The sequence below is a fragment of the Oncorhynchus nerka genome, linkage group LG7, assembly GCF_034236695.1.
Source record: "Oncorhynchus nerka isolate Pitt River linkage group LG7, Oner_Uvic_2.0, whole genome shotgun sequence".
Lineage (NCBI taxonomy): Eukaryota > Metazoa > Chordata > Actinopteri > Salmoniformes > Salmonidae > Oncorhynchus > Oncorhynchus nerka.
Genome location: NC_088402.1, coordinates 71,396,924 through 71,416,140, shown reverse-complemented (window position 1 = coordinate 71,416,140; position 19,217 = coordinate 71,396,924). Strand labels below are relative to the sequence as shown.

Below are 19,217 nucleotides of genomic sequence, written 5' to 3'. Positions count from 1 at the left end.
ATCTGGTGACCTATTTCCAGCCCAAAAGGTGGCGCTCAAACGATCATTCATAGATCAAATTAGCAGAACACGTCACGAGCAGCTTGCACTCTTCACAACAACACGCTGTGCACTGTCGAATTAAAAAAAATGACCGAACGCAGTGCAAAATTGAACATTCTCAAGTTTGTGAAAATTGTGTCGTTTAGCTTGTTATTAGTTATATTAGCCTTTTTCTTTGCAGCCACTGTAAGGACACTAACGTTTGATGTGAATGCAGGACTTCAACTTGCACACTGGGAGAAGACGAACAATATTGCGTCTGACATAAACCAGCACCAGAGAGAGGAGCTTGTATCGAATTTCAGAGGTGAGATCCAGACTAATTCGATCATCAAACTGAGCAGGTTTGTCAACCTATACTGTGTGAATGATTAATCGCTATAATGTGCACACCAAATTTGCTCAACGCCGCCTGCTTTTTTGTACGCAGACGCAATCCGGATTCCCACGGTGTCAACCACGGAGACGCAGCTCAACACCACCGCATTGCACGAGTTCGACGGCCTCTTAAGGAAAGGTAAGCTACCGGATACCTACTGATATACTTGGTTTAGGAGCAGGTACATGCTGCATAGGCGGTTATATTATAACCGGTTACTGTAGGACACATGTTTTCACTGAATACACTAGCCCACTGAACACAAGGCCCATTAGCCCACTGAGCACAAGGCCGGCAAATGGCGATAAGAATTCGTTTAATTTTACCGTCCAAAAGGAATGCATGGCGCTGGTCGTTTTCAATGAAACGTCACAATAAGATAGAGCATTCGATTTGCCTGCTGGGTGCATGTAGTCCTTCAGCTCCGCGGAAAGCATTGATAACTGCGTGTCGTTTTCAAGGAAATATGAAATACATGTTAACTATTTGGAATGTCATCACCCCTTGAAGAACATAGTCATAACTACACATGTATGTTTATTCCATGCAAAACAATTGCGCACATTTAGCTCTATCATCAGTTATATACAGCAAGTAACTGCATGTTTTTCATGACTAGTATGTAATTTGAGGTGTAGCCTCACCACATCTCTGAGTAGAATCCCACATTGGAGGTGTCATAACCTAGTAGTCAAACAGGGAAATGGTTCCAATCATTTTTACCCCATTTTCCCATAAGGGATTTTAGAAACATTTAAAATAAGGGCTGTGTATGCTTACCTTGGCTTGAGGTTTTGATAACCATGTACATCTCTCTCATATCAATATATTTGGCTCTATTTACTCTCAGGTTCAAAAATGCTAAATGGAATCAATTTAGACATGTCAAAACTACAAATCTTTGCACGTTCCTGCATGTCATCTCTAGCTGATACCTTTACTAATTGGTATTGTGTCAATTTAAAACTTGCACAAGACAGTTCACAGAATTGTCCATTTAAAGAAACGTAGCCTTTATTTATTACTACATTTAGCTAACATTATAAAACAATCAAATGTATTTATGAAGCCATTGTTACATCAGCAGATGTCAGAAAGTGCTTATAGACAAACCCAGCCTAAAATAGAAAGCAATGTAGATGTAGAAACATGGTGGCTTGGAAAAACTCTTTAGAAAGGTAGGAACTTAGGAAGAAACCTAGAGAGGAACCAGGCTCTGAGGGGTGGCCAGTCCTCTTCTGGCTGTGCTGGGTGGAGATTGAGAGTACATGGCCATTAAGGCCAGATTGTTCTTCAAGATGTTCAAACATTCATAGATGATCAGCAGGGTCAAATAATAATCACAGTTGTAGAGGGTGCAATAAGTCAACACCTCAGGAGTAAATGTCAGTTGGCTTTTCATAGCTGCGCATTAAGAGGTTGAGACAGCATGAGGGGAGAGAGGGTCCAAAACAGCAGGTCTGGGACAAGGTAACATGTCTGTTGAACCGGTTAGGGTTCCATAGCCACAGGCAGAACAGTTGAAACTGGAGCAGCAGCATGACAGATATGTGTATGTGGACTAGGGCTGTTACGGTGACCATATTACCGTCACACTGGCGGTGACGAGTCATGAAGGCAGTCTAATTCCACGTGACCGCTAAGTCATGGTAATTAGGCTCCCGAGTGGCGCAGCGGTCTAAGGCACTGCATCTCAGTGCAAGAAGCGTCATTACAGACCCTAGTTCGATTCCAGGCTATATCACAACTGGTCGTGATTGGGAGTCCCATAGGGCGGTGCAGAATTGGCCCAGTGTCGTCCGGTTTGGCCGGGGTAGGCCGTCATTGTAAATAAGAATGTATTTCTTAACTGACTTGCCTAGTTAAATAAAGATTAAATTAAAAAGCTCTGATGCTGCTGATGGTCATTAGTAGCCTACCAGACTTGTTAACTGCCTGGTACTCAGCACTATATTGTCCCTCTAATCACTCTGACATCAATGCAAATATATTTGAACATCTAATCAAACAGTGCGCAACAATTCTATAGGTTATGCTGTTGCGTGAGAGAACAGAGTGATGGCCTCTATTAAAAGAAGAGGTTCCCATCCAGCGTTCTATAGGCTAGGCCTACTATATATATTTATACATTTTTCTAATATTAAGCATATTGCTTCTCCTTACAACAGGAGTGTAGAACATGATAATGAACCACAGGAAAAGCGTCCTCCATTTGCTATTTAAGTGCATAGATGACATGTATTTCTTCTGCTGCCCTTGTTTCGAGAGAGAATTGACCATTATCATGCACCTAAATCAAAACAAATTTCACATATATTATTTAGTATATGCAACAATAAGATTAAATCAAGAATAGTTTGATGGGTGACAATATTAGCCTTTTACTTGTGAATGATATTATATCTTGTGAATTATGCCCAGCTTAAGGCAAGAAACGGCATTTGATTTATTTTGCGACTTTCAAATCATTGTTGCCAAGCCTTTATGTCCTGAGGCAGCAAAGCATCCCCAAACCATCACACCACCACCACCACGCTTGACTGTTGGTATGAGGTTCTTACTGTGGAATGCAGTGTTTGGGACGCATGTTGTCTAAAAAGTTGACTCAGAAATACTCTGAACTAACTATTACTGCTTCTACGTGAGTGCTGTGTAGCTGGAGGCTTGCCAGCTCAGTGAAGTGCTAAAAATGTGCATAGGCCATATACTGTTAGGTGAAGTATTATGGTAGGGTGTTGGGGGTCGTGACAAAAAATGGATGCTATGCCCAAACTTTGTTACAACTTTAATTTTACAGCCCCTTAGTGAAGCCCGATAAATCCATGTATGCAACTGCACGATAATATTTTAAGGGTTCCCTGCAGGAATGCCCCACCTTGAGCATCCCATTGGTTCCTTCATAACCCCCCAGGTTAGGATAATTCAGTTTACGGTTAGGAAAATAGTACGGTTAGCTAAAATGTAAAAATAACTTTTGACCTCAATTTTGACAAGCTGTGTCCCATCTAGACATGACCCTGGCTAAACATCAGGAAGTAGCATTAGCCACTACCATGGGGGTGGGAAATGTTGTTTCATCAAGAAAGTATGCATACTTTCCCAAAGAAATTCTGCCTTCTCACTATTAAATTGAGTTAAGGAGGAAATTGAGGTCTTTGCAGCCTGAATGGAGAATGTACACACACAAAAAAAACTCTACGCGGGATACTAGTGTATAGCCTGCTGCATGCATTCCCTTAAGACCATAAGATGAAACGACTCAATATCGCCAAATGCCGGGCTTTGAGCATATAAAGTTACCAATTTAGCATTTCGACATTGCTTTCTGATACTCAAGCAGTAATGCATCTGCGTTTACTTCAAATCCACTATTTTAAAAGCTTAATAGATATGCCCTTCCAAAAAAGGATTTCAGTTTTGAAACTGCAGTAAAAGTGCAGTAACTGCAGTCGACTGTGGTATTTTGGATGCAGAATAATGCAACACTGAGTGCAGTTTTTTTTCGTACGGGTGGTATCCTGCATTTCCTAACACTTAACAGATTTTTTTTTTCGTCTGCCAGCTTTCCCGACAGTGTTTTCTTCCCACCTGGTCCAGCATGAGGTTGTGGCCAATTACAGCCACCTGTTCTGGGTGCCGGGCTCTGACCTGGCCCTCGTCCCCTACATGCTGCTGGCCCACATAGATGTGGTGCCTGCTGAGGAGAGAGACGGATGGGAGGCCCCACCATTCTCTGCAAAGGAGATGGATGGATTCATCTACGGGAGAGGGACCATCGATAACAAGCAGTCTGTCATGGTGAGACTGTGAGGGTTGACAGTGGGTAGATGTTTATGGAACCTGGGTGTTCCAAGAACAAGGACCAGATTGTAGAGATAAATCTATGATATGTATTATCTTTGAGCTAAGAGCATTGCGTAATCAACGATGTGGTTTCTGATTTTCTCACCCAATAATACGATTTCACATGGTGAGAATTTAACCAGACAAATCTTTCACTGTAGGGAATTCTCCAGGCGCTGGAGTACCTGTTGATAAGAGGTTATTCACCGCGAAGGGGATTCTTCATTGGTTTGGGTCATGATGAGGAGGTTTGTGAAGTTGGTAGAGGTATTTACAGTTGAAGTCGGAAGTTTACATACATTTAGGTTGGAGTCATTAAAACTCGTTTTTCAACCACTCCACAAATGTCTTGTTAACAAACTATAATTTTGGAAAGTCGGTTAGGACATCTACTTTGTGCATGACACAAGTACTTTTTCCAACAATTGTTTGCCGACAGATTATTTCACTATTTCACTCACTGTATCACAATTCCAGTGGGTCAGAAGTTTACATACACTAAGTTGACTGTGCCTTTAAACAGCTTGGAAAAATCTAGAAAATGATCATAGGCTAATTGACATCATTTGAGTCAATTGGAGGTGTACCTGTGGATGAATTTCAAGGCCTACCTTCAAACTCAGTGCCTCTTTGCTTGACATCATAGGGAAATCAGCCAAGACTTCAGAAAAAAAGTCTGGTTCATCCTTGGGAGTAATTTCCAAATGCCTGAAGGTACCACGTTCATCTGTACAAACAATAGTACGTAAGTATAAACACCATGGGACCATGCAGCCGTCATACCGCTCAGGAAGGAGACGCGTTCTGTCTACTTGAGATGAACGTACTTTGGTGCGAAAAGTGAAAATCAATCCCAGAACAACAGCAAAGGACCTTGTGAAGATGCAGGAGGAAACTGGTACAAAAGTATCTGTATCCACAGTAAAACAAGAACTATATCGACACAACCTGAAAGGCCGCTCAGCAAGGAAGAAGCCACTGCTCCAAAACCGCCATAAAAAAGCCAGACTACGGTTTGTAACTGCACATGGGGAAAAAGATCGTACTTTTTGGAGAAATGTCCTCTGGTCCGATGAAACAAAAATAGAACTGTTTGGCCATAATGAACATCATTATGCTTGGATTAAAAGGGGGATGCTTGCAAGCCGAAGAACACCATCCCAACCATGAAGCACAGGGTGGCAGCATCATGTTGTGGGGGTGCTTTGCTGCAGGAGGGACTGGTGCACTTCACAAAATAGATGGCATCATGAGGGAGGAAAATTATGTAGATGTCTTGAGATGTTGCTTCAATACATCAGTCAGTTAAACCTTGGTCGCAAATGGGTCTTCCAAATGGACAATGACCCCAAGCATACTTCCAAAGTTGTGGCAAAATGGCTTAAGGACAACAAAGTCAAGGTATTTGAGTAGCCATCACAAAGCCCTGACCTCAATCCTATCGAAAATTTGTGGGCAGAACTGAAAAAGCGTGTGCAAGCAAGGAGGCCTACAAACCTGACTCAGTTATACCAGCTCTGTTGGGTGAATTTTGGCCCATTCCTCCTAATTTATTGTGGGAAGCTTGTGGAAGGCTACCCAAAATGTTTGACCCAAGTTAAACCATTTAAATGAAGTGCAACCAAATACTGAGTGTATGTAAACTTCTGATCCACGGGGAATGTGATGAAAGAAATAACAGCTGAAATAAATAATTCTCTCTACTATTATTCTGATATTTCACATTCTTAAAATAAAGTGGTAATCCTAACTGACCTAAAACAGGGAATATTTACTTGGATTAAATGTCAGGAGTTGTGAAAAACTGAGTTTAAATGTATTTGGCTAAGGTGTATGTGAACTTCCGACTTCAACTGTATTTCACTAACTGAAAAGGAACAGAAATCATTAACAGGATTTTGTCGGTCTACTGTAGGTGAGTGGCTTCCAGGGGGCAATGAACATAGTGAGGGTGCTGAAGAAGAAAGGGGTACAGCTGGCGTTTGTACTGGATGAGGGTCTGGCTGTGCTGGATGGAGTCATCAGTGGTCTGCAGGGGCCTGCTGCTCTGTAAGCATTCATTCACTCTTCTCTCATATTTAGTGTCTTTCTAAGTGATTATAACCACAGGCCCAATGTAGCCATTTTTTAAAATCTCCATATGAACTCATTTCTGGGTAACAATTAAGTACCATTATAATAGTTTTCCATTAAAATTGTCAAATCCAAATAGATTTTTAGCAAAAAATAATTTAGTTAGTACTGTCTAGGAGTGGTCTGAGTGAGGGGTGTAATTGGAAGGGCCTAATGGGAGGGATATGTAACCTGAAAAAACTATCTGTTATTGGCAGAGCGGTTTGGAACTCTCTTTATTGGTCTATTAACCTATACTGCCTGGTGATGTCAACAGGCAAGCCAAAACTCCACCCATGCAAAAATGGCTGATTACAAGGTCCTGCGTAAAATATATTTTCAACCAGAAACTCACATTAGCTTGGTTTCTATCCAATTGGTGACAGATTTTCATGCGACTATTTAAAAATGTGAGTACGACAATACGCACATTTTCCCACCAGAGATGTTTCCATCAACTGGACTTATTGTGGATAAAAGGCTGTGTGAGAACATAACTTTTGCGGTTAAATTCCCAAATAAAAAAACAAAACAAGTTAAATGGGTCTCTATCGCATTTTCAACTACTGATAGTTTTGTCACCAAAATTGTTGTGTTTATATAGCAAATGTGACCACTCTAGCCAACGGCTTACAGATAGATTGCAGTTAGGCTACCTACATGATGAGATTATTATGGATGAGAGCAAGATAATGTTTAATTGTCAAATGGAAGCCAAGCATTGATCATCATGTCACTAGAATAAGATCCTCAATATTTATTGGAAAGGAGCATCAAGATCATCCCTGTGCACTTTCACCACCCTGTGAAGTTCATCATAACTTCTTTCATCTGTAGCCTAATAAACTGCATGCTTTCCCGAGTCGTAGTGGAGAACGGAAAGGAGCATCAAGATCATCCCTGTGCACTTTCACCACCCTGTGAAGTTCATCATAACTTCTTTCATCTGTAGCCTAATAAACTGCATGCTTTCCCGAGTCGTAGTGGAAGGAACACACAACATATCGTCTTGTGACTCAAGTTTACTTCGATATGATGCTTATTATCAATATTTGCATCATTTCTCCTGTAATTAATTTTCCGCACACACAAAGATTCCACTATGTCGAATGAATAAATTGTCTGTCCACATTTATAAAATTGTACCAGGTCATGATTTTCCCATGCGTCACGTAGTTCATCTCCATGAAGTGGTTGGATGGAAACCTGGTTACTGATCAAAGTTTCACACTTTTACAGTGTTTTGTACAACTTAAATATGGTTTACGTTTGCTATCACAGTATATTAAAAGTGTATATGCCTGCCAAGTGCAATCACTGGAGAATAAACTGGATGAGCTCCGTTTGAGACTATCCTACCGATGGGACATTAAAACGGTAATATCTTATGTTTCACCGAGTCATGGCTGAACGACGACACAGATAATATACAGTTGGCTGGATTTTCCGTGCATCGGCAGGGCAGAGCGGCTATATCTGGTAAGACGAGGGGTGGTGGTGGTTGTCTATTTGTCAAAAACAGCTCATGCGCGATGTCTAATATTAACGAAGTCTCGAGGAATTGCTCACCTGAGGTAGAGTACCTCATGATAAGCTGTAGACCACACTATCTACCAAGAGTTTTCGTCTATATTTTTCATAGCTGTCTATTTACCACAAACCGATGCTGGCACTAAGACTGCACTCAACGAGCTGTATAAGGCCATAAACAAACAACATGCTCATCCAGAAACGGCTCTCCTAGTGGCCATGGGACTTTAATGCAGGCAAACTTAAATCTGTTTCACCTCATTTCTACCAGCATGTTACATGTGCAACCATAGGGGGGGAAAAATTCTAGGCCACTTTTACTCCACACACAGAGATGCATACAAAGCTCTCCCTCACCCTCCATTTGGAAAACCCGACCATAATTCTATCTTCCTGATTCCTGCTTACAAGCAAGAATTCAAGCAGGACGTACCAATGACTCACTCAATTAGGAAGTGGTCAGATGATGTGAATGCTATGCTACAGGACTGTTTTGCTAGCATAGACTGGAATATGTTCTGAGATTCACCCAATGGCATTGAGGAGTATACCACTTCAGTCACAGGCTTAATTGCATCGACTACAACGTCCATACAGTGACCATACATACATATTCCAACCAGAAGCCATGGATTACAGGCAACATCTAGAGCTGCCGCTTTCAAGGAGCGGGACACTAATCCGGGCGCTTATAAGAAATCTCGCTATGCCCTCAGATGAACCATCAAATAGGCGAAGTGTCAATACAGGACTAAGACGTAATCCTACTATACCGGCTTTGACGCTCTACGGATGTGGCCAGGCTTGCAAACTATTAGACTACAAAGGGAAAACCAGCCGTGAGCTGCCCAGTGACACCAGCCTACCAGATGGGCTAAATGCCTTTTTATGCTTGCTTCGAGGCCAGCAACACTGAGGCATGCATGAGAGCACCAGCTGTTCCGAACGACTGTGTGATCCCTGTGTGACCTTTAACCAGGTCAACATTCACAAGGCCAGAAAAATTACCAGGACGTGTACTCAGGGCATGTGCCGGACCAACTGGCAAGTGACATTTTCAACCTCTCCCTGATCAAGTCTGTAATACCTACATGTTTCAAGCAGACCGCCATAGTCCCTGTGCCCAAGAAACCAAAGGTTACCTGCCTAAATGACTACTGCCCTGTAGCACTGATGAAGTGTTTTGTTTTTTTTCTAAACCTTTTTATTTAACTAGGCAAGTCAGTAAGAACAAATGATTATTTACAATGGTCTACTGGGGAACAGTGGGTTAACTGCCTTGTTCAGGGGCAGAACAACATATTTTTTTACCTTGTCAGCTCTGGGAATCGATCCAGCAACCTTTTGGTTACTGGCCCAACGTTCTAACCACTAGGCTACCTGCTGCCCCATGTCATGGTTGACATCAACACTATCATCCTGGAAACCCTAGACCCACTCCAATTCGCATACCGCCTGAACAGATCCACAGATGACGCAATCTGTCACACTCCACACTGCCCTTTCCCACCTGGACAAAAGGAACTCTTATGTGAGAATGCTGTTCATTGACTACAGCTCAGTGTTCAACACCGTAGTGCCCACGAAGCTCATCACTAAGCTAAGAAACCTAGGATTAAAAACCTCCCTCTGCAACTAAATCCTGGACTTCCTGATGGGCCGCCCCCAAGTGGTAAGGGTAGGCAACGGCACATCTGCCACGCTGATCCTCAACACGGGGGCTCCTCGTGGGTGCATGCTTAAGTCCACTCCTGTACTCCCTGTTCACTCACAACTGCGTGGCCAAGCATGACTCCAACACTGTCATTAAGTTTGCTGATGACACAAGTAGTAGGCCTGGTTACCGACAATGATGAGACAGCCTATAGGGAGGTCAGAGACCTGGTAGTGTGGTGCCAGGACAACAACCTCTCCCTCAACGTGAGCAAGAAAAAGGAGCTGATCGTCGACTATAGTAAAAGGCGGGCCGAACCACGCCATTCTCATCGACGGGGCTGTAGTGGAGCGGGTCATGAGTTTCAAGTTCCTTGGTGTCCACATCAACAACGCTATCAGGGTCCAAACACATCAAGACACTCATAAAGAGGGCACGACAATGACTTTTCCCCTTCAGGAGACTGAAAAGATTTGGCACAGGTCCTCAGATTCTTAAAAGGTTCTACAGCTACACCATCGAGAGCATCCTGACCGGTTGCATCACCGCCTGGTATGACAACTGCTCGGCATCTGACCGCACGGCGCTACAGAGTGTAGTGTGTACGGCCCATTACATCACCGGGGCCAAGCTTCCTGTCATCCAGGACCTAGAGAGGAAGGCCCCAAAAATTCTGTCTCCAGTCACCCAAGTCATAGACTGTTCTCTCTGCTACTGCACTGCAAGCGGTATTGGAGCGCCAAGTCTGGGTCCAAAAGGCTCCTCAACAGCTTCTACCCCCAAGCCATAGGACTGCTGAACGATTAATCAAATGGCCACCCAGACTGTTTGCATTGATTTTCCCCCCCTTGCTGTTTATTATCTATGCATAGTCACGTTACCCCTACCTACATGTACAAATTGCCTCGACCAACTTGTGCCCCTACACATTGACTCGGTACCGGTACCCCCTGTATATAGCCTCGTTATTGTTACTTTGTGTTCCTTTTTCAAATGCTTGTACAGTTGAAGTCGGAAGTTTACGTACACCTTGGCCAAATATTTTTAAACTCAGTTTTTCACAATTCCTGACATTTAATCCAAGTAAAATGTCCCTGTCTTAGGTCAGTTAGGATCACCACTTTATTTTAAGAATGTGAAATGTCAGAATAAAAGCAGAGATTTATTTCAGCTTTAATGACTTTCTTCAGTGAGTCAGAAGTTTACATACACTCTATTAGTATTTGGTAGCATTGCCTTTAAATTGTTTGACTTGGGTCAAACGTTTCAGGTAGCCTTCCACAAGCTTCCCACAATAAGTTGGGTGAATTTTGGGTCATTCCTCCCGACAGAGCTGGTGTAACTGAGTCAGGTTTTTAGGCCTCCTTGCTCGCACACGCTTTTTCAGTTTTGCTGACAAATTTTCAATGGGATTGAGGTCAGGGCTTTGTGATGGCCACTCCAATACCTTGACTTTGTCCTTAAGCCATTTTGCCACAACTTTGGAAGTATGCCTGGGGTTATTGCCCATTTGGAAGACCCACTTGCGACCAAGCTTTAACTTCCTGACTTGATGTCTTAAGATGTTGCGTCAATATATCCACATCATTTTCCTTCTCTCATGAAGCCATCTATTTTGTGAAGTGCACCAGTCCCTCCTGCAGCAAAGCACCCCCACAACATGATGTTGCCACCCCCGTGCTTCACGGTTGGGATGGTGTTCTTTGGCTTGCAAGCCTCCCACTTTTTCCTCCAAACATGACGATGGCCAAACAGTTATATTATTGTTTCATCAGACCAGAGGACATTTCTCCAAAAAGTATGATATTTTTCCCCATGTGCAGTTGCAAACCGTAGTCTGGCCTTTTTATGGCGGTTTTGGAGCGGTGGCTTCTTCCTTGCTGAGCGGCCTTTCAGGTTATGTCTATAGGACTCGTTTTACTGTGGATATAGATACTTTTGTACCCGTTTCCTCCAGCATCTTCACAAGGTCCTTCGCTGTTGTTCTGGGATTGATTTGCACTTTTCGCACCAAATTACGTTCATCTCTAGGAGACAGAACGCGTCTTCTTCCTGAGCGGTATGACTGCGGTATGACACCCATGGTGTTTATACTTGCGTACTATTGTTTGTACAGATTAACGTGGTACCTTCAGGCGTTTAGACATTGCTCCCAAGGATGAACCAGACTTGTGGAGGTCTACAATTGTTTTCTGAGGTCTTGGCTGATTTCTTTTGATTTTCCCATGATGCCAAGCAAAGAGGCACTGAGATTGAAGGTAGGCCTTGAAATACATCCACAGGTACACCTCCAATTGACTCAAATGATGTCAGTTAGCCTATCAGAAGCTTCTAAAGCCATGGCATCATTTTCTGGAATTTTCCAAGCTATTTAAAGTTACAGTCAACTTAGTGTATGTAAACTTCTGACCCACTGGAATTGTGATACAGTGAAATAATCTGTCTGTAAACAATTGTTGGAAAATTACTTGTGTCATGTACAAAGTAGATATCCTAACCGACTTGTCAAAACTGTAGTTTTATAGAGTGGTTGAAAAACTAGTTTTAGTGACTCCAACCTAAGTGTATGTGAACTTCCGACTTCAACTGCATTTCACTGTAACAAATGTGACAAATATTAGATTTTTATTTGATTTGCATGTGTCATATGTCAGGATTGGGATCAGTGAGAAGGGGCTAGCTACGGTGAAGCTGAGCGTTTCCAAGGCCCCGGGTCACTCCTCCATGCCTCCCAGTGAGAGCAGCATAGGCATCCTGGCAGGAGCAGTCAAAAGGTAAGAGGGGATTAGTGAATCGTCACAGGTATTGCTGGGAATTGTCAGGGACCTCCAGATACATTATCACAATACATAGGTGCCGAGGTTGGCTTGCTATTCAAAAGAAGATGGAGAACAAGCTATAGAATGAAAAATACCACTGTTTTGGTGAAAACTACAGCCCACTAGCGCTACCTAGGTTTTTTATTTTTTTTATTTTTACAAATTGTTCCTTGGTCAAAGTATCGGTTTTATAATATGGTGATATATAACTGTATTGATTTATTTTTGTATATATATATATATATATATATTTTTTTCCATTACTAATCACAGGCTAGATGGGTCTACTGTGTGTAGCCATTGCTTAACAACTACAGGTACTGTACAATCAAAGGGAATTCCATTTTCCTTGCATGGTCAGCCATGAACATACACTGAGTATACAAAACATTTAAGAACTGCTCTTTCCATGACATAGACTGACCAGGCAAATCCAAGTTAAACCTTTTATCCCTTATTGATATCATGTTAAAGAAATAAGTCCCTTTGAACGGGTTATGGTAGTAGGTGCCATGTGCATCGGTTTGTGTCAAGAACTGTTGGGTTTTTCACGCTCAACAATTTCCTGTATGTATCAAGAATGGTCCACCAGCCAACTTCACACAACTGTGGGAAGCATTGGGGGGGGGGGCAACTTAATATTAGGAAGGTGTTCCTAATGTTTGATGTACTCAGTATATAGAGCATGAGACATTTTACAGGGTCCAAGTTCCCTGTTAGGACCTTTTCAGTTAATAATATTAGGAAACTCAGTAAAGGGAGGAATCTTTGAACCTAAGCCCACATTCTCTAAGTCTAAGCACACGTGATCTGTTTCGTCAGATTGGAGGATAACCCAATGCCTAGGTTGTTTGGTGAAGGCCCTGAACGTGGGACCTTTGAACACCTGGCTCACAAGGTAATGCTGTGTTTCTAGCCTCAGACATCCTATAAGTGCTATAGAGTGTTAAAGGGAAAGTTCCATCAAATTACAACTATTTGTCAGTAAAAATGTTTTTATCACTTTCTTTCTCACAGTTTAGGCTCCCACTCAAATTTGTCATGTCGAATATGTGGCTGTTCTCCCCACTCCTTGGAAGGTAATTTTCCACTCTGAATTTCACTGGCTTATTCCATCTTTGATTATTTGAATTACATGCAGATTTATACTCCTATAAAATAAACATACCTCATGTTGTGGGAATTTATGGTGTTGATTTAATTATGAAACCTAATTAACAGCTTTTATTTGCGCTACAGAGTAATGGAAAGAAGACCTGATACAAATGCTTTTGTGAGAACCACAACTGCAATCACTATGTTCAACTCAGGAGTTAAGGTACAATATCTAGTCATGATAAATTATATATCGTGCATAAAGTTGTCTGTTAAATGCCCGCACTAGTAGAAACCACAAGTGTCTATCCAGATAATGAAAAGGAACTTGCAGTTACATGTCATTTTCGGCGTGTATGATCATGAGCGAAGTCATTGTAGCCTATCATTTCCCCTGTGAGAACCCTGAACACTGACTGGCTTTGCTTTTCTGTACCACAGCCAAAGCCTGTCAGCAGCCTACCAGAGGTTGCATCGTTTCCATTCCAAATATAGAAAAATACATATCAGCTATCTTTCAATAGTTATCCGTATTACCGGAGCTTCATCTTATTCTTTTCTATTTCTATGGTGGATTTGCGTCCAGTGGTTTCCATCTGCGGCAAAGTTTTCCGTAAATCAATGCTTATGACAAATCCAGAACCAGCCATAGAGCCAGCTAGCTAATCTTTTGAATAGTGTGTAGTAAAAAAATAAATGGCAACAACGGATAACATTAACTAGCTAGATAAGGTTAGCATGCTAACTGTACTGCTGTCGGTGCCCTGTTGGTTGGTGTTTATCAAGTCCAAGTGGAAATTCCCACACCCAATTCGTGAATATGTATAAGTAGCCTTTGTCATACTTTAGTTGTGGAACCTAAATGTGTATTACATCTCTAGGACAGGAAATGACATTGAAATAGTGGTGGCAACTTCCTCTGGGGAGTCCTTTTTAATTACATACATTTGTTTTCTTTCTTCACAGGTTAACATTCTTCCTTCCCAAGCTGAGGCCTATGTGAATCTGCGGATACATTCCGCACAGTCACTACAAGAGGTGGGGATTAGTATTTACTGCAGGCTCTGTCTAAAGCCAGGTTCCCCAACTGGTGACCCACGGACCAAATTGGCCCATGGGTGATTTTTATTTGGCACCCCAAGTTTTTTGAGCAATAAATATTTTAAATGATTGTTTTAGTCAAATATTATATGTTTGCGGGCAATTTGCAGTCTACAAATGATTTGTAATTATGTTCCTGACCATCTGCTCAAGGAAAATTGTCCCGCGGCTGAATTTATTTGGTGATCCCTGGTCTAATGAATGGTGCTGCGACATTGCAAATCTACTGCTATCTATATGGTTCAACCACATGCTATATTAAAAACTCATTTTACTTATCTATTATATTAGCTAGAATCATATGGCCCTCTCACAAAAGTAAAACATTGAAAATGTATTTAATTTAGTCATGCTGGCAACATTGAAGTACAGTTGAAGAAAACTGTTCAGTTTTCACAATGATAGTGTATTTGTTCTCCCTTCAGGTTTTGGAGTTGATCCAGTCCACAGTGGGAGATGAGAGGGTTAAGATGGAGCTAGTGGATGGCTTTGACCCGTTGCCTGTCAGCTCTTACGATGAAACATCCTTTGGGTTCCAGATCATCAAGAAGACTGTGCTAGACCAGTTCCCACAAGTTACTGTTGCCCCTGGTAAGAAATGGGGGTACGTGGAGAGGGAATGGTATTAGGTTGGTTTACCCACCATGATGTTGAAAATGTTTTCTGCTAATGAAATGGGTTGTTCAGGCAATGTTTTAGCATTTTTATGTCGAGACCTACTATCATATTCCAATGTGCAGGTATCTGCATCGGAAACACAGACAGCCGTCACTACACTGACCTGGCCAAGGACATCTATCGCTTTGCTCCTACATGGTTCAGACCAGGGGACGCCCAGAGGTAGGACACACACTGTAACAGAAGAACTGTGAGCCATAACACCCACAAGGAAATATTCTGTGTAGAAGAGCTCTCTCCAGCTCTAATCAAATCACATTTTATTGGTCACATACACATATTTAGCGGGTGTAGCGAAATGCTTGTGTTCAAATCAAAATGTATTTAGCTCCAATAGTGCAGTAGTATCTAACAACGATCCACAACAATACACATACATCTAAAAGAATGGAATTAAGAAATATATAAATATTAGATCGAGCAATGTCGGAATGGCATTGACTAAAATACAGTAGAATAGAATAGTGTACACATATGAGTAAAGCAGTATTTAAACATTATTAAAGTGACTAGTGTTCCATTTATTCAAGTGGCCAGTGATTCCAAGTCTGTTTCTAGGGCAGCAGCCTTTAAGGTGCAGGGTTTGCGTAACCGGGTTGAAGCCGGCTAATGATGGCTATTTAAGTCTGTTTTAGTCTGTTTTTTTGTCTCTCAGTCCCAGCTTTGATGCACCTGTACTGACCTCGCCTTCTGGATGATAGCGGGCTGAACAGGCTGTGGCTCGGGTGGTTGATGTCCTTGATTTTCTTTGTTGCTTTCCTGTGACATCAGGTGCTGTAGGTGTCCTGGAGGGCAGGTAGTTTGCCCTCTATGATGTGTTGGGCAGACCGCACCACCCTCTGGAGAGCCCTGCAGTTGTGGGTGGTGCAGTTGCCGTACCCGGCGGTGATATAGCCTGACGGGATGCTCTCAATTGTGCATCTGTAAAAGTTTTAAGGGCCAAGCCAAATTTCTTCAGCTTCCTGAGGTTGAAGAGGCGCTGTTGCGCCTTATTCACCACACTGTCTGTGTGGGTGGATCATTTCAGTTTGTCAGTGACGTGTACGCCAAGGAACTTCCCCACTGCGGTCCCATCTGTGGATAGGGGCATGCTCCCTCTGCTGTTCCCTGAAGCCCGCAATCGGCTTCTTTTGTTTTGTTGACGTTGAGTGAGAGGTTATTTTCCTGGCACCACTCTCCCAGGGCCCTCACCTCCCTGTGGGCTGTCTCGGCATTGTTGGTAATCAGGCCTACTACTGTTGTTTCGTCTGCAAACTTGATGATTGAGTTGGAGGCATGAGTGGCTATGCAGTCATGGGTGAACAGAGACTACAGGAGGGGGCTGAGCAAGCACCCTTGTTGGTGCCCTTGTGTTGAGGATCAGCATAGTAGAGGTGTTGTTTCCTACCTTCACCACCTGGGGGGCTGCCCGTCAGGAAGTCCAGGACCCAGTTGCACCGGGCGGGGTTCAGACCCAGGGCCTCGAGCTTAATGATGAGCGTGGAGGGTAGTATGGTGTTGAATGCTGAGCTATAGTCAATGAACCGCATTCTTACATAGGTATTACTCTTGTCCAGATGAGATGGGGCAGTGCGATGGCGATTTCATCGCCTGTGGATCTATTGGGGCGTTAAGCAAATTGAAGTGAGTCTAGGGTGTCAGGTAAGGTAGCGGTGATATGATCCTTAACTAACCTCTCAAAGCACTTCATGATGACAGAAGTGATTGCTATGGCACAATAGTCATTTAGTTCAATTACCTTTTTACTTTCTTGGGTACAGGAACAATGGTGGACATCTTGAAGCAAGTGGGGACAGCAGACGGATAGGGAGAGATTGAATATGTCTGTAAACACTCCAGCCAGCTGGTCTGCGCATCCTCTGAGGATGCTGCTAGGGATGCCGTCTTGCTCTGCATCCTTGCGAGGGTTAACACGCATAAATGTCTCATTCACGTCTGCCACGGAGAAGGAGAGCACACAGTCCTTGGTAGCGGGCCGCGTCGGTGGGACTGTGTTGTCCTCAAAGCGGGGGAAGAAGGTGTTTAGTTTGTCCAGAAGCAAGGTTTTGAATATAGTCATAATGATCTAGTCATAAGATTGTTTGAACACAAGGCCCTGTTCTTTTGTTGATCATGAGACTAATACTCCAGTCTTATGATCTAGCCATGTGCCACGGTTGAATCATAAAATGTAAGTCAGCCCTATACACACAGTGTGCCGACAAGGGGGGTTAATCAATGCTCTGTACTGCATTCGACAAACGAGAACACCTCAACTTAATGTAGTTTGGCCACTATCTTTCTATCTTTTCCCTCTGCATTTTCAGGTTCCATGGTATTAACGAGAGGATTTCTAAGAAGAACTACGAGGAACTGGTGGTCTTTTACTTCAATCTAATCCAGAACTGTGACATCAAGGACCTCCCTTCTCCTCACAGTGCTGGTCATGAGCTCTAAAGTTGTAGGGCATTATGGGTACTGTGGGCGGTGGTTGTGCTTTGGTGGTACACTTATCCATTGCTGCAAGTGTATGCCACTCCGGCTGTGTGTACAGAGGCAGCCCAATTCTAATATTTGTTTAACTAATTGGTCTTTTGACAATCAGATCTGAAAAGTTTTTATGTGATTAGTCAAAAGACCAATTAGAATCTCAGAATTGGGCTGCCTGTGTAAATGCAGCCTCTTACATTCATAATCCAGATTACACTTTTATATTCTGTTTACCCTGTCAGGTTTGGTCCCTCCAATATTTTGGAAGAAGCACAGTTGTCTCGTGGTGATAAGCAACAAACCATGTGCACACTAGGATCAATGCTATAGTTTGAATGAAGACAATCGGATTGTATTATCAATGAGTACAGCAATTCAATGTTACAAAGATATCAAGCGGGCAAAGTCTTACGAGGAACAGAAATAATACAACAGAGAATTTGATCTGGGTTACATTTTTTAAAAGAAAATAACCCCCCCACCCGGTGACAGTATTGCATTAGAGATATGGAGTTAGATGTTGGTATGGCCATAGAAACGCCGTTTTGATTGGTACAACATCAATTTGATATGTTACTTTTATTTTGTTACTGGTCATTGGCAACAAAGTAGGTGATTGAAGTGTATGCAGCATGCATGTGAGAGAGATCTGATATTTGCTGGCCAAATTTCCTCCCTGTGGAATGGCATCTGTAAATTAATATTAAATTAAAGATATTATGTAAAACAATTAATGCACATTAATGGTATGAAGATTGAAATCACAAGCTTTTAAAAGGAGAATTTTACATGCTATTTTACTTGCTGATTTTTGAGGTATGAGAGCATTTTTTAATTGTGAATATTAAACACAGGTTAATTGAGATGCAATACTTTCACAGTTATCTGAAACAGAGGATTAAGTATCTATTTTTCTTGAAATACTGCTGCCTAGTGTCGGAGGCTCTGTGCCAATGACGCTAAAGATATCGTTGATGTGGGGGTGTAGTGAACATAATGGATAATAAACTAAATGCACTGTGGTGACGGCCATCTTTGTTTCCAGTTGGTGTGTCCAAACAATGTAGTCAGACATGATTTTAAGTGTTCAGACAGTCCTTGCTATCCGGGATCCTTGGGACATCTCTACCCAACTGAAGTTGACATTCAAAATGGTTAGGGTAGGGGTTGCAGCGTTTCTGAAACTCTGTCCTCAGGGCCCCAAGGGAAGCACATTTTGGTTTTTGCTCTAACACTACACAACTTATTCAAATGGTCAATGCTTGATGATTATTTAAATCATTTGTGTAGTGCTAGGGCAAAAAATAAAACGTGCACCCCTTGGGGTCCTGAGGACTGAGTTAGGGATACCCTGGGGTAGTGATGTCCCAAGGAATCCCGGTTAGCGAACCGTGTTCAGACAGGTCTAGATCCATGCCACATTAACAAGTAGCCTCACATTATTGTTTTCTTATTTACCTATTGTAGACTATATACTTACTACTAAGTAGTAGCC

The 19,217-nt window shown here is 42.4% G+C and overlaps 1 protein-coding gene across 1 annotated transcript; it reads left to right on the top strand.

Moving 5' to 3' along the window:
* The first annotated feature begins 42 nt into the window (after positions 1-42).
* Positions 43-18,754, top strand: LOC115132312 (N-fatty-acyl-amino acid synthase/hydrolase PM20D1.2-like). Its single transcript, XM_029664837.2, has 13 exons — positions 43-349; positions 473-559; positions 3,984-4,219; positions 4,426-4,512; positions 6,180-6,313; positions 12,215-12,334; positions 13,202-13,277; positions 13,397-13,458; positions 13,619-13,697; positions 14,441-14,512; positions 15,001-15,166; positions 15,316-15,415; positions 17,560-18,754. The coding sequence occupies exons 1-13, from the start codon at positions 130-132 to the stop codon at positions 17,687-17,689; spliced, it is 1,569 nt and encodes a 522-aa protein (XP_029520697.2). The 5' UTR covers positions 43-129; the 3' UTR covers positions 17,690-18,754.
* The last annotated feature ends 463 nt before the right edge of the window (positions 18,755-19,217 follow it).

What these genes read in the sequence shown, in the direction of transcription:
- LOC115132312 (XM_029664837.2), top strand. Translation starts at nt 130, where the DNA reads ATGACCGAACGCAGTGCAAAATTGAACATTCTCAAGTTTGTGAAAATT. An exon ending in CCGCACAGTCACTACAAGAG is followed by an intron (nt 14,513 to 15,000) that starts GTGGGGATTAGT and finishes TTCTCCCTTCAG; the next exon opens with GTTTTGGAGTTGATCCAGTC. An exon ending in AGACCAGGGGACGCCCAGAG is followed by an intron (nt 15,416 to 17,559) that starts GTAGGACACACA and finishes CTGCATTTTCAG; the next exon opens with GTTCCATGGTATTAACGAGA.